Raw genomic sequence first — 16,196 nt, 5'->3', positions numbered from 1 at the left:
TTGCAAAGTATTTTGTAGTTCCTGAATACTCACTTTAATTTAGTCATTCTTTTCTCAGTTTTGTTTCACCTTCTTGTCTTATCTATCTCTAACCCTTCCCTTTAACCAAAGGAAAGCCACTCTTACCAGCTTTCCCCTCACCAGACAGCATATACACTTCCTCATCCCCTCCTTGAGAGAGCATCAGTAACAGTCTGTAAAAGAAGATGAACATATTGGCTGGAGTCTTAAAACTCAAGTAGAAAAGGAATTATTTAACTTGAGCAAGTTAAATATAAGCAGCCAGCTACCACACGCCAGCATGAAGTTTTCCTCATCAAACTCGGTACTTCAGAATATATAAGATTACATGTGCTAACAAAAAAGTACTGATCTATCCCTGTTCAGACAAATCCTAACATACCAAAGTATTCAGCTATCTCGAGGCTGTGGACTGTGAACTTCTCATGATTCTTTGCTCTTTCTCAAGAGCTGCCAAGTGTATAAACTGTTCCCATTATTTACTCACAGATTAACAGTTGGTAAATGGGTCCCAGGGAATCGCTGAAGAATTTTCCTTATAACCATTTCCCTTGCTTACAAAAAAAAAAAAAAAGCCAACCACACAACGCCTTCCACCCCCACCCCCCCCAACCCTGAATGAATGTGAGAACTTCCTGCACTCAGAACAGCATGAATAGAGCTGGCAAGTAGTCAGGGAGATAGTACAGGCCCATGAATGCTCTGAATTCAGCTTCTGTGCCGCCGCTAAATTAAAGGAATTCAGGAGCCTCACAAAGGCTTGGTTATTTAATTATATTATAAAATAAAAGGCTGAATCTATTAGACAGCATACGAAAGAAACCCTTTCCCGAGTGCCTGCGCAGAACAAGCAGCTCCAGTGACTCTGCCTAGCCTTCCCCCTCTCCTCAGGGTGATGTCACCACCATGCTTCTGCCAGAGTCCAGCAGAGCTGCCGGTGGTGGCAGAGCACTGCTCGACCTGCAGGCAAGAGTCCTCACCAGCTAGTTTGAGACAAGATATGCTTCTTTACCACATTAGGGTTTTTACCTTTGCTCTTTATTAACCAGGAGACTCGTGACACTTGCAAACACGATACAACTGTATTTATCTCTGTACCTTCAACCCCTGACTAGATGAATTCATACGTCAGCATTCAAATCTTCTTTTCACTTCAAGTGCCTTTGAGGAAACTTAAAGCACATACATTAATAAGAGTAACAACTGCCAGTAAACAGTGAGATGACATAAATTCTACCTTTTTTCCAATCACGTGCTGCCTTCCTTCCCTTTATAACTACCAAGAAACAGGCACTCTGCAATTTGCCTTACAGATTATCAGGAAACAAAATCAGAGCAGCTTTCTCTTATTGAGGACTCTGCTGCTCACCACTGCTCACCAAACCTCTCAACAGCCTCACATGCACGCAAGAAAACAGATAGGGTGAGAATAGAACACAGAGGGAAAGATCGAAGTGATCCACAGCGCCGTGTACTCATTTTCACAGTTCACCTAGCTGTGCTTACGATTTGGGAACTCAGGCTGGTACACGTGACACATTTACTGATACCAGCATCTCATCCTTCTGCCTTACCAGAAAGGTGACACTCCTCCCTCCAGTCAAATCACAGTGAAATGCTTAGAGTAGTAGCCATGGCGACATTGCTTAGTGAGGCCTATAACTAGCTACCACCATGCTTTTCAACAAGAAGAAGGGAAGCAAACAAATATTCACATTCAGAGCAAAGCTGCCAGGTGTGCCTGTCTGCAGACAGTCCCACAGGGATGTATTCTCTAAGCAAGAGTTGCCAAAAGGACAACAGTAACTCCAGTGCAGAGAAGAAAATGCTCAAGAGAATCCAAAAAGACAGAACAAGATGTTTATGTATAAATTATAAGACAAGGTTTGTCTAGTCTTTAATTAGGGAAATAAGGATATTGCACTATTTCCCTGCTATGGATGAAGGCACCTCTATATTCGCACATTTCTGCTTCAAAAAAGTCAGTGGGTATTAACTTTATGCCACAGCATTTGTTTTGGTATGGACAGCATCTGCATTAGGTTGAAGGTTAGATATAGATATTACTCTCCAACCGTCTTCTAACAACTACATGGTTTGCTGTAAAGCAGTACAGCTATGTCTTCAGAGAAGGGCTCCAAGGATCTTCAACTCAGTATATGCCTTCCCCTATATGTTTAGAAAACTTAGTGGATATGAGCAAGAGTGAAATCTGACTGTGAGAAACGCCAGTGCAATGAAAAACCCATAGTACTAAGGAACAATGGCCAAAAGAGCTACTGAAGAGCATGTCAAATACCATCTTTGATTAAGGTTTGCCAACATGCACAGCAACAGAACAAACCTGAAGTAACAATACCACATCTGGAAAGGTAATTCAGCAACTGCAACATGGTTAAGAACATCAGAGAATGAAGATAACACACAGGTGCAGGAACAGTGCATCCCGACCAAAATTACAGCTGGTCTTGCATTCACCAGTGCCAACTACATATAGAATCATATAATATAGAATTGGAAGGAACCCACAAGGACCATCAAAGTCTAGCTCCTGGCCCTGCACAGGACAGCCTCAAGAATCACTCCATACACCTGAAAGTGTTGTCCAAGTATTTCTTGAACTCCAGCAGGCTTGGTGCTGTGACTACTTCCCTGGGGAGCCTGTTCCCGTGCCCACTCGCTGGTGGTTTCCTAACATCCAGCCAACACCTCCCTCGACACAGCTTCAGGCCATTCCCTTGGGTTCTATCACTGGTCATCACATAGAAGAGACCAATGTCTGCCCCTCCTCCTCCCCTCACAAGGAAACTGCAGACTGCAATGTGGTCTCCCCTCAGTCTCCTCCAGGCTGAACAGACCAAGTGACCTCAGCTGCTCCCCACACAGCCTCTCCTCTAGACCCTTCACCATCTTCATGGCCCTCCTTTGGACTCTTAATAGCTTAATATCTATCTTATATTGTGGTGCCCAAAACTGCCACAATATTCAAGGTGAGGCCACACCACTGCAGAGCAGAGTGGGACAATCACCTCCTTTGACTGGCTGGCGATGCTTTGCCCAGTGCACCCCAGGATATTGTTAGCCCTTTTGGCTGCCAGGGCACACTGCTGACTCATTCAATTCGCCATTGATCAGGATCCCCATATCTCTTTCCCCATCCCTCTTTCTGTAGGGCTATCTCCAGCCTCTCATTCCCTAGTTTGTATGTGCATCCAGGGTTGCCACTTTCCAGATGCAGAATCTGGCATTTGCCCCATTAAACTTCATATGTCGGTAAGCAATCCTCTTCCGAACAGAAGTCTGCACGCTGAGTTCCCAGAGCCCGCCTACCAGGAATCCATCCTTTTTCAGGGTTACAAATACAAGAGCAGACCAGACTTTCCTGGTAGTACAGTCCTTAGCAGAACTTTCTGTCATAATTCAGGAAGGACAATGATTGAAAACTATGTGTTTTATTCGACTTGACTAGTTGATCATGCCCAGCTTAGCTGGTGACAGCAAGCAAGAGCAGTGCCAAATGCTGAATCTCCTCCATGTTTGCTGTATACATTCCTAAAAAGCATAAGCTTTATGGACGTGCTGCATGTAATACCACTGTTTACAAACCAATCTAACACTAAAGAATTAGTACATCCAATTTTAGGTTCAAAGGCTATAACAGTATGACCTCTTCTACTGTCAGCCATAATTCTTAGCATGCAAAATTAGCCTTTTTTCTTTCTTTCATAACCAGTTTACAGATTCTTCTAATAGACATGCATTTGAGAACATTATCCAGGCCACAATCTTTGCCTCTTAAAATGGTCTCCTGGATGAAGAACATACAAGTGACACAGGACCTTTTATTTAAACAAACCAACCAACCAATCAACCTGTAATACAATACCTTAAACTGCTTTAAGGCTCTGTTCTTTTCTTTCTTTTGACTGCTCCCTGATTCTACACTGTTGACATGCAGACAGCAATTTATTGAATCTTTTGTAGCCATGTGCTTCAACTTTCTGGAGAGAAACTTACTAGTTTTTGCAGCCACGTGTTAGCCATGCTAGAACAAATACTCTTCTCCACAAGTTATGCAGTGGTGCTGTTTGATACACAGCCTTATAGAAACAGGGGGTGGGGGGAAGGAACACACAAAGAGGCCTGCTGATACACACACACTGAAGAAAAACATCTTAAGTTCTTCAATAAGAGGACTAAAACTGTACAAAATAGGTGAGCTGGTAAATGTAGCTAAGAACGTCCAAAAACTTTCTATAGAAAAAGGAGAAGGGAAAGAAAAAAAAAAGAAAAAGAAAACAGAAAAAGAAAAAAAGGGGGGGGAGCAAAAAAAAAGGAAAAAAAGAAAAAAAAAAAACCACAAAAAAAGACAAACAGGCAAAAAGGAAAAAAAAAGAAGGAAAAAGGAGGGGGGAGAAGAGTCTAGCTACATATCCTAGGCTAAAAGGATCTACAGTGGATCTATGCTTTGCAATCTGCTGACACTCTAAAGACAGTGCTGTTTTTACTACTAAGGTGACAAATCTACATTCCCCCATTTCAGCAGTGTAAGTAAGTAGTATCAGTTATTTGCCAGGAACTCAAAATACATCTCCTATTAACACAGAACTGAAGCAGCAAGAGGTGCTGAAACTGCTCACACTCCAGTGGAGCACTATACAAAAGATCGATCACACCTCACGCACTGTTGCAAATTAAATATCATATATACCTCAGGCTCTAGTAGATTGTTTTCTCCAAACACTCTGACACTGACAGAGGAATATGACTTAGTCCACTGCTGGCTACAAGGTGTCTTAATCTCTGTAGTACAATATCTTGTAATACTGATTAATACATTTTCATTCTAGGTCTTAATTACAAAGGCAAAAGTTGCAAGTTGCAAAATAAACCAGGATGTTTCATCGCATGGATTCAGAAAAGAAACATCCTGAAACATTTTTCTTACAAAAGACATATCCAAGATATAATCTGTAAAGCAAAATTAAGTAAAATAATTTAATATACTCTTCTTATATTAGCAGGAATTAAAGTTGTCATTTGATTAAGAAGATTAAAGAGATACAAACTGAGCAGTTCTCAGTGCTACAGCCTCATTTTAGCAAGGATGAATAGGCTTATACAGATGATAACATTGTTCCAGAAGTTGTGAAACGGAAACACTTTCTGTATTTAGTAGCCTGAAATGTATCACATTAATCTTCTGTTTATTCACAGGAAATATACAGACTACAGGCTCTAATTTAATTGATACAGACAAGGGATATGTTTTTCATGTCACCAAACAAACCCCCCAAAAAAACTAATAAAAAAATATAAGACACATCCACAGCAACTTCACAAAACTTGAACACTTCGAACAATTTAGATTCCAATTCTCAGCCAATCCTTTCTTTTATTAGCTAGGACATTCAAGACAAAAAGGTTAATTGCTTGCTCTGAAAGGATATAAACTCAGGTCTGCTTCTAACTAATGACTTTTTAATCCACACAACCATACTATAAGCTGCACACTTATTACCAAACCAGTATATTAAAAGTCCTCAGCACGGAAATAATTTCATATAATTACATATTACACAGCTTTCAACAAGCTCCTGTTGGTATTTCTGAAATGTTAAATTGCATCTCCCATACATATGTGATTAACTTCACTTTGAGACGCATCCCGTTCGCAACCTGTGAACTATCTTACTTTCCTGTTTGTGGCCACATAATACTGGTAGCAGAAGAAACCAAGAGCTCTTAGCCTATTAACTTCAGTTCATTATCCATGCTACCCTTCTTCCAGATGTTCCATCACTTCATTCATGACAGTTCTTGTCATCAACTTCTTTATTGCAACAGATAAGCTTTATAGCAAGCAAGCAAATAGACGAAGATGCAGAAAGTCAATAGTGACACACAATAATTATCTCTGAGACAACCTAGTAAGTCTCATAACTGACTGCTCACCAAGACTGATATCCCCTAGAGGTCTGTCTGTCCCACTAAGTAACACACGGTAGAACAAAAAACATATTCCTCCTTTACTTACTAGTCCTGTACTTCTCTCATAACAACCCCATGCATACAGGCTTGGAGAACAGTGGCTGGAAAGCTGCCCAGCAGAAAAGGACCTGAGGGTGCTTGAATGAGAGCCAGCAGTCGTCAAGAAGGCCAATGGCATCCTGGCTTTTACCAGAAATAGTGTGGTCAGCAGGACTAGGGCAGTGATCATCCTCCTGTACTCAGTATTGGTGAGGCCTCACCTCGAGTCCTGTATCCAGTTCTGGGCCCCTCACTACAAGACAGATATTGAGGTATTGAGGTGCTGGAGTTCGTCCAGAGAAGGGCAACAAAACTGGCGAAGGGTCTGGAGCACAAGTTTTATGAAGAGCTGTTGAGGGTGTTAGGGTTGTTTAGCCTGGAGAAAAGAAGGCTCAGGGAAGACCCACTCTCTACAACTACCTGAAAGGGGGCTGGTAGCAAGGTGGGGGTCAGCCTCCTCCTTCGGGAAGTTGGCAACAGGACAAGAGAACATAGTCTCAAGCTGCACCAACATGTTCAAGTTGGACATCAGAAAGAATTTCTTTACTGAACAGGTGGTCAGCCATTGGAACAGGCTGCCCAAGGCAGTGGTGGAGACACCCACCATCCCTGAAGTGTTCAAGAAGTGACTGGGCATGGCACTTAAGTGTTTAGCTGGTATGGAAGTGTTCGATCAAAGGTTGGACTCAATGACCCTAGAGGTCTTCTTGAACCTTAACAATTCTATGAATTTGAGTCAGTAATCATAAAATAACTCATGATAAGAAGTCACTGGAGGATCTGACCAATAATGTAAAGAGCAAGCAGATCACACACGTAAGTTAGTTTTGCTGCTTGCAAGAGTCTTACTACAAAGCCAGTGCTACTACTTATTATCTGCTGTAAGGAAAAGGTTGGAAAGGGTCCGAGAGTAAGACAAGGCAAGTGCTTGACTGACAACAACAAAACGTCATTATACACAACTCTGATCAGAAAACTCACTGTCCACTTAGAAACATACAAGTTTCAAGGCAGCTTTGAAATGGAGAGTTACTTAGATAGAGCTCATCTAAGGCTTATATAAAAGCAAAATTGTTCCTAGTAAGAACTTTAAACTTTTCTGTATCATTTATATTAAAGTAAATAATAGTTTGAGCTAGTCATAGTTATTGTTTAAAGAAGCATGCAGTTTTTTCAAAGGAAAAGAGTCGGTATTATTCTCATCTACTGAAGGTGCCTGAATCACAGGTTTTGTTCTACCCTTAACGCTGCATCCACAATCCTCTCCTCACCAGAGCATGCATTCAGGAAAGGAGTGGCCTGCTACTTATCTTAATTACAGGTCTTACTATCTCTTTCTCTTTGGACACAAAGCTTCATAAATCGAACAAACAAGAAGAGAAACTGCATTCAGATTACATAATGAGGTTTATGTAAATCACACCTACAGCCCAGGGTCCTGAACTTCAAAGGCATTCCAGTTCCTCGTTACCCCTTGGACCAAGGCCCATTGTTTTGTCTGTATTTAAATAAGTTGGCATGGCATGTGGAGCACTTGCAGATGAGAGGAACCGGTTCAAGTGGCTATTATGGGGTTTTGAAAATTATGACTACAATCCAGAGCCTAGTTAAAGTTGAAGATTCCCGTTGCCACTGCACAAGACCAGGTAAAATTAATACCCTTCAGAGGGACAAAAAAACTGTTAAGCTCTAAAAATCTTCTCCATTTCCACAACTTCTTTTTCCTTCCAAGCTACATAAAACTGGAGAGAAAAATCCCCTGAAACTCAGTATTTTGCATCAGTATGTAAATAGCTATTCTTAGCTGTCAAATAGAGGAACACACAGTTAGTTGAGCAATGAGTATTTTCAGCATCCCTCCAAATAAGTCAAAGCCAGCTGGAAGAAATTTTACTTCCCCATCGACGGAAAAAGCTTCAAAGAATAGTATGCTACGTTGTGAAATTAAATGACTCTTCACTCCAGGAGGTCTTTCTTCCTAATATAACAGTTGTCATGTTTAAATGCAATGTTCTCCAAAGAACAATTTTTGTCCCCTAAATAATGGGGGGATGAGGAAGGAAGGAGGGCACAAAAACCCCCAAGAAATTCTGCACCATTCCCATTCTTCCACATATTTAACCACATCCACAGGAGCAGAAAGCCTCAGCCATCACACCCCACGTGTCAGGACTAGCTAGTTAGCTAAGCAGGGAAGCAATAGGAATTCTGGTTCTGGCAACTGGCATAAAGAATTTGGACTATCAACTTAAGTAATTAAATGATTCTATGTGACAGTGGCAGAGGGTATGAAGGGCCATGGTGACCACATCCATGGTGACTTACAGACAAGACTCCAAAGGCTGATTACTGCCAGGACCTTTTTTAAAAAAGCAACCACCACAGTGGGTGTCTCAGCACAGACACCACAGAAAACTAGTTCTACTATTAATTTTGCCTCCCTGAAATCCTAATTGGAATTTCAGCAGGACACAATGTTTTTATTCATTTACAACCCACATACATCCCTCTGTGCTGTTACAACAGCTGCTGCATTCCAAAAGGCAAGTGATGTCTATTCTTTACATGTAACATTTTATCATATAGCAGACATAAGATAAAAAATAAAGAGTTAACTAAAATATATCATAAATAATAATACTTAAGTTTAAAATTCTCCAATACTTAAGATGGCTTCGGTATATAACAGTAATCAGTGGGATAATGTTCAATTAGAATTTGTCAGAAGTTATTTTTGGAAAACCATATCTATGTTAAGATACCACAATGGATAAATGCCAGCCTAATTGGAAAAAATAACAAATCTACAACTAATACATGTTATTTTCTAGTGAAAAATGTACAAATTTTTCTTGACAAAAAGGTAATGCTGCAGCTACCATTTAAGAACAAAAGTTATACAGAGAATAAATGAAGGCATTAGAATTCCAGAATTTTCACAGAAATCTTCTGACAAAATGTATAGAGCTTAACTACCTCAAACCTATATACAAGTCTGACATTACCATGCAGTTGTAATTTTAACTAAGGTTTCCAACCTCTCAGATGATTTTAATAAGCAAGATATTATTGCTTGTATCTAAAATGAAGACCATTGTCCTCCTGTGAAGTTTCTTAAACATCTGTGAACAGGTTAATGTTTCAGAATTCCTGTCTTAAGAGCCGAATCTAGAAGAAGTTAAGACACACTCATTTTTCAGTGAGTTTAAAACTTTATAGTTGTTTACAAAGGTTGGTGGTTATCCTAAACTTTCTGAGAAGGAAAAACTGTGCTGGAATAGCATGGCCAAGACAGCAAAGCTTACAAACCTGAAGATATTTTGGTACATCCCACCCCATTCCTTTTACTTGAGTTATTTTCTCCACACAAACTGCAACTGACTCTAAGCATCGAAATCTGTTCCATCTGCATACACACACACAAAAATATTTTACCAACAAAACCTCAAAGGTAAATGCAACGTTCAGTTCTCAGAGTTAAAGAATAAAGTTATCACAGGGCTACTCCAGATATACAGTTTCCCAAAGCACAAATCCTCATTTGAGCACAAGTTGTAAATAGAGCAATCAAATTGACTCAAGGGAAGCTGAAAACAAGTACGCAAGCACATTTATCTGATCTAAAATGCCAGTGTGCCCCATTCCATAAGCAGTGAAATAATGAAACACTGAAGACTAAATCAAACTATCTTTGCATCTACTGTCCAAGGCAAATAGGTCAGTCTTTGGTTTCTTTTTCTTTTTGCCCCCTAAATCAAGGTACTAATAGCTTAAACAGTTTTTCAAAATATCACCCCTTAAACGCAGAGGGAAATGAAGCTAGAAGCATGTGAAGTACAGGATCCCTCCAAGTTAAAAAGGAGAGTGTAACAAGTAGCACTCTCCAGGATTTCCATTTGTAAACTTCTATTCTATGGAATTCTGTACGCATATATTTTTCAAACCGACCTGCTCAGGCAGGTTGTCTTATACTTGTCTCTTTTCCAGAGGATCACTCAGATAACAAAGAAATCTCTCTTTACATTGTTTTATAAACCTACGAAGTAGGTTTTGGTAGTTAACCAGTTGCTAACACTGGTTCGAATAAATCTCTCTTTGTTTGTACTATTAAGCAGTACCTCCCAAGAACCACGTCATGCTTTAGATGCACAGCAGCCTGTCAGTGTCCTAACAGAACAGATGGATGTTTTGACTGCAGAAGACTTGTAGGTATATCAGCAATTCCATCATCAAGGAGATGTTTATGCAGTTTCAAAAATTACCAGAAATAACTGGTAAAAAATGAAAGAGGGATAGTATCAAAATGGAGAGGGGAAAGGGGATGTTACAGTCTGTGCTGTATCAGTGAAGAAATTCAGCTCCTGGATTCACTAATTTAGGTACTACATATTTAGTGTATATATAGTAACTGTTATGTACATCACACTAAAGTCTCCCGTGTTGGTACTTCACACATACTTAAGTTATGGATGCTAGCCAGGAGTACAAGAGAATTTAAAAGTTGCAAAAACCATTGTACTTAACAGCTGTCACATACCAAAGCTCAGCTGCGGCTGCACCAGCATTCCAGCATTATCTGCACGGCTCCTCCTGCACAGGAGGAGAGGTTGCTGTGCCCTCAGAGCCCCCCTGAAAGCTGTCTACCTCAGAAAGACCCCATTCCAACAGGAGATAAGACAAGGGCTATGCACATAAACAGGTGGAGCCAACCAGAGGCACTGCAGCCATGTTAACCTTTCCTACAGAACAGGACTAGAAACGTCATTACTTTGGTTCCGACAAGGATCAAGCTTGGATTTAAACATGGTATGTAACAGAAATGTGAGAGTTTCCCAAAGAGGCAAGTTTAAGGTATTACTTCTCTTTGCAGCAGATGCCAACATATAAATGATTACAAGGTAAAAATGTATATCCAAGTCATATTAGGAAGAAAAAAAAATCAGGATCATGGCATCCCTAGGCAGAGGTTGTTTTTCTGTTTGGTTTTAACAAATTCACAGAGAACCCTCTTGTCCAATCCTACCTGTAAAAAAACATCCATTCACATTAATGTGAATTAGTTCTTTTGATGTTAAACAAGATATTGGATGTCAGAACCAAGTCAATGCTCCACAAGCAGCTCTTTAGGGCACAGCTGTTCTCCCACCCTCAGGTAAGAAGCAGGTCTGTCTTTGGCATGCTTTCCCCCCTTGAAATGGCACTTAGTCACCTTTAAATCAAATTTATCAATGTATTAAATAGCTGAACTGAGTTATTCATCAAGTAGCCCAACAAGCAGCCAGGAATTCAATGCATCATATTCCACAAAACTCTGCACTGCCAGGCCCACAGTGCTTTCACATTAAGAGTAAGCTTCTAAACCCATGTTTCCACCCATATAGATGGAAGTTTTAGTACAACTCCAACTACAAGATGTGCTTCTTTTAAAGAAGACAAGCAAACACAATTGCTTAGATCACTGCAACTGATCCTGACATAGATCTTCCCATTCTTATATTCATACCGGACAGAACAACATTTCTTATAATGTACTTTAAGACCAAACTAGACTCATTTTTCCTCACAGCTTTCTAAAAGGCCACACGAGGCAAAAGGATCTCTTCCCCAAATAAAATCTGACAGCCAGATGCAAAATTAACACCCTTAATGACATCTGGCATTTCTTAGTATTCTGCCTATAGGCAATCATCTACTTAAAAAGTGATATATTTGATGACACCAGCAGGTGCAGAAGCCCTGTGTCATGCAAAGGAGGAGAGAATTTAAGAGTGGCTAAGTGCCAGAATCAGAAACAAAATCACCTTTCACTAGTAAAACAAAAAAGCCTCAAACACCCATTGTACTACTGCAGTCTTCAAGACCAGGATCAGGTTACTCATACTCCTTGACATGCAGATGCTGCAGAACACAGTCCTGCATATAATTCCATGCTTATTTTTGATCTAAAGTCTCAAAACCAATAAGCAATTTTGCAGTTTTTAAATTATGAGATTGGTGTATTAGTCTATTTTCCCTTCTACATGCAAATGATAGAGAAGTCAAGACCACTCGGACCACAATTATTTTTATAGACCAATAAGGAATACTATCACTTGTTTGCAAAGAAGTCTCCTGGATCACAGCCATTCTTATGGCTTAAGGAATAGTTTAGTAAGTCTGACCTAATCGGTCTCCCAGCGACAATATCATGACTGTAATTGCACTATGGATTCTTATACAGTTCCATAACTCAATAACACAGTATCTCAGCAGAAAGATATTTAACCATATCCTCTTAAATAGAGATTAAGTATTTCAAACTTTAAGGAGAATATCTTTTGTTAAGATAGATTTCAACAGAGAGAAAAGTTGACATGCACGACCAGTGACTAATGCCCAGTTTTGCTCAAATTGATGTTACAGGGAGTAGATCAGCCCCTTAAAGCTGTAGGGGATTTTGTTTCAGCAATGGTGTTATTGGTTTAATGCTTAGAGTCAAATCAACCACATTCACACTGTTAAGGAAGAAAATGAGAGGAGATACCAGAATAAACATGCACTAACCACATTCTGAAACAAACCAAGGCAACATAGAGGAAGCACTTTTACCTTCCTATTGTCCCATTTTGGTTTTGAGGGCTTTTAACAGATCAGATATTTCATTTACAGAATGTAAATGCTACTTATTAAGAAAGCTGTTTTGTCATAGAAAAAAAATCTGATTCTCTGCAGTTCTTCTGAAAACTAATTTTTTAATCTGTACTTTCCAGATTCCACCACAGGAGAAATTCCCAGTCTACGGCAATCACTAAAATTATTGGCTGTATCATTTTATTTGGAATTTGTAATGTTAAGTTTCAGCACAGAATATTCCAGTCTTAAAACTGTCAGTCTACAGAAATAAAAAAGCCCCAAAGTCATCAGTGTGCTCTCATCTTCTCTCCCTACTCCAAGGGGATTTGGTGAAAGAATTCTTTTTAGAAGCGATGCCATAAATCCAACCCAGGTTTATGCCATTTCCCATCAGTACAAGACCAGGATCACCAAATCCTACTGAGACAGCTTGCAGGAAATTACAGGGATAGAGATGCTAGCGGTTCTCTATCCATTGGGACAAGCCAGGCCGCTTAAACCAAGGAAGTCCCAGGCAAACAGGAAATCACTGTTTTAAAGCTTTCCTTAGGGTATGATTCTGGAGGATCATTTATTAGAAAAGTACTTCTCCTAAGCAAAACACCTAACTTTGGGGCCAAAGAAACCACTCCTCTTTCCAGTGTAATGTAGCGTGTCATCTTTTTAAGTGTCTCTCCTTCCCTTGCTTTCATCTTTGGGGTGTGTGTATAAAATAAGGAAGCAGAGATAACTTGCCAAGACAGTTACATAAAATCGGTATGATTACATGTCAGTAATATTTCCTTAGCTGTTTTTGGCTGGTCTGGTACATTAGGTGCTGCAACCTTTCTGTTACAAGCACCTGATCACAGGTGTTTTACATGTAGATCACAGATCCCCTCAAAGAGATAAGGATTTCAAAAAACACTTTACTTTTGAAGTACAGAGGCATACTTCTTAGCATATGAACTTGCACAAGAAATTTGCATTAATTTGATCCTATATGTGCTCACAGAAATACCCTCCTATCTGGCAGTTCTGTACAAGGAAGTCTAAAAATGTATGAGCTACGTTAGCAATCAAGTTGAGACATTGAAATAAAACAGAGTTGGAACATCCTTGCTTAGCATGTATAATTAATCATTTAATGCATTAGATCTACATGCAAACAGTCTTAACTGTGTGCAAGACTTCACTATGTTTCCCGGTCGTGTTTTCTTTAGAACACATCCTGTTGGAAAAGGAGCCACACAGCTGTCCCAATTTAAAACATGTGTGTGCATCCCCATTTAATGGTGGGACTGGAAATAAAGGAAGCAACATCCCTCCCAGCATGATCTGCTAACTTCCATCCTCAACAGCACAGCAGAGAAACACAAAAGACCCCAATCCTCATCTGAAAAAGAGTATTTTAAGCTACTTTCTAACCCAAATGTATCTAACCTATTTCTGTCAATTCCTTGAACAAATATTGCTTCTTGCACTCGTTATGCTGGGGTCATTGTACAATCCAAAAAATCTGAAGAAAAGCTGAATTGACCACTTGTCACCACTCCCACATTCTCTTCTGAATAAAGGGCACTTATCCAGCATACTGCTGTCCTTCCCACCCCACCATTACCGACTCTATTTGACATTCAGCGGAATTCACTCGAGAAAAGAATATCTGTATTTTTCAGAGTTAAAGCACTGAATTCTCACGGTTCATTGAAGGACCACTCTGCTCAGCCAACCCAGCAAGGGGATGGATGGCATTTTCTACTTTGCTTGCATGACCTCATCTCTGGATATCATATTTACCTATTTCACAGGAAAGCTTACTAGGTATTTGAATGTTTACATGGTCATTAAAAAATTTTTCCTATCTGAAGAGATGGACGGGACAGTTAAAACCCAAGGAGTGCCAAGATTACAACAAGTATTTTACACAAACCAATTCAACTGACACACCAGGTATTTTTAAACCTCTCTAAAACCGCAGAAGGTAGCATAATTACAACGTCGGAGCTAACTTTTCCACCCAATACTCTGTAGTGGAGGTCGTAAGAGGAAAGCTTCATTAAAAAGCTTCTCCCTTTTCATGATAAAGGTTTTGACCAAACCGTTTCCAAAGGATATGACCTGTGCTTCCCTACTTTCCTCGCTTACTGCCTCAGTCTCTCAGTGAAGTCCCAGTACTCTAACGGGAAAAACTGATCGCAAGTGGCAACAACGCGGAAAGCCAAGGGCGGTATTGTGTTTGCAGGAACGCACGGCTCTCAGCTCAGGCATCTGCGCGCCCTGCGCTGCTGGAACCTCCTGCAGGGGCAAAACTGCGCGGGGCTTCCCCCTTCAGGGACGGGCCGGCCGTGCCCTCCGCTCCGCTATGACAGGGCGGGCTCGGCGCTCTCCAGAGGGAGCACACAGCTCTACTAAGCCGTGAGCGATCCGCCGGCATCCCGCGAACACTTGGAACAGCCTTCGACCTCCCGTGCCCGGCAGCGGCAGCGATGCAATTCCTCGTCACTAGGGAAAGCAGTAGATTAAGGCTGATTTAACCTCGAACGCCCAGTGCCGCTGTTGGGAACGGGAAAACAACACACGCGCGACCTCCATTACCCAGGCGCTGAAGGGAGGGGAGGCTGCCCCGGGCACGGCGCTGGGGCAGCCTGAGCGCCGCTGACACCGCGGCTTCTCCCGGCAGCCGGCTCGGGGCAGCGCTTCCCGCCGCCGCACGGCCCCTCCCCGGCGCGGCGACACCCACGGGCCGTGAGAAGGGACGGCCCCAGGCCACCTTCCCCGCGAGGGGCGACAGCCCCAGGCCAGCCCTGGCGGAGGGGCAGTGCCCAGTCGCCCGAACGCCCCGCGTTCGCCCCGGCGCCCGCCGCGCCAGCAGCCGGGGCGCGGCTCCTGCCCATTCCCCGCAGCCGAGCCCCCCCCCCCCACGCCCCACTCACCGGCATAGAAGCGGATGAGGCAGCCGGTCTCCGAGTCCATGCCCTCCTCCTGCACCCGCCACAGGTCCCGAAAGCCCAGCTGGGAGAGGTAGTCGTTCTGGATCTGCAGCGGCTTCTCGTGGGCCTCCAGCCGCCGGCTGGTCTCCCCGTGGAGCTGCACGTACAGGGCAGGCGGCCCCGCCGGCGGCTCCTTCCCGCCGGCCGCGCCCGCCGGCACCCCCCCTGCCCGCCCCGGGGGCAGCTCCCCCGGGCAGGGGGGGGCCTCGGCCCGGCCCCGCACCTGTTTCTTCCACCCCGTCGGGGGGTGCCGGCTCCACCTCCAGTTCCTCCGAGGAGGACGAGCCGCCGCCGCCGCCGCTGCTGTAGGGGTCCAGGCGGTCGGAGACGCTCTCGGCGCTGGGGCTGAAGCTCTCGGTGTCGGAGCCGGCCGGCCCCAGCTCCCCCAGGAGGGAGGGGCAGGAGAGCGGCGGCCCCGCAAGGTACAGTTCGGCCGGCGGCGCCCCGGGGCTGAGGTCGGAGGGCGCCGGGCTCGGCCGGCCGCCGGCCGAGTCGCTCTCCTCGGCGCCGCTGCCCAGCGGCAGCCGGTCGGGCCGCGCCGTTTCCCCGCAGCCTCCTCCG

The 16,196-nt window shown here is 42.8% G+C and overlaps 1 protein-coding gene across 1 annotated transcript in view; it reads right to left on the bottom strand.

The window, feature by feature from the left end:
* Positions 1-16,187, bottom strand: part of PHLPP1 (PH domain and leucine rich repeat protein phosphatase 1) — a 132,659-nt gene extending 116,472 nt beyond the window's left edge. The window contains exon 1 of the mRNA XM_027657466.1: positions 15,579-16,187. Coding sequence (XP_027513267.1) covers positions 15,579-15,618 — 40 coding nt within the window. The 5' untranslated portion in view covers positions 15,619-16,187. The remainder of the gene's footprint in view (positions 1-15,578) is intronic.
* Between the last annotated feature and the right edge of the window lie 9 nt (positions 16,188-16,196).

The sequence above is a fragment of the Corapipo altera genome, unplaced genomic scaffold (genome assembly GCF_003945725.1).
Source record: "Corapipo altera isolate COAL_440 unplaced genomic scaffold, ASM394572v1 66, whole genome shotgun sequence".
NCBI classification, from domain to species: domain Eukaryota; kingdom Metazoa; phylum Chordata; class Aves; order Passeriformes; family Pipridae; genus Corapipo; species Corapipo altera.
This window is presented reverse-complemented; position numbering and strand designations above follow the sequence as displayed.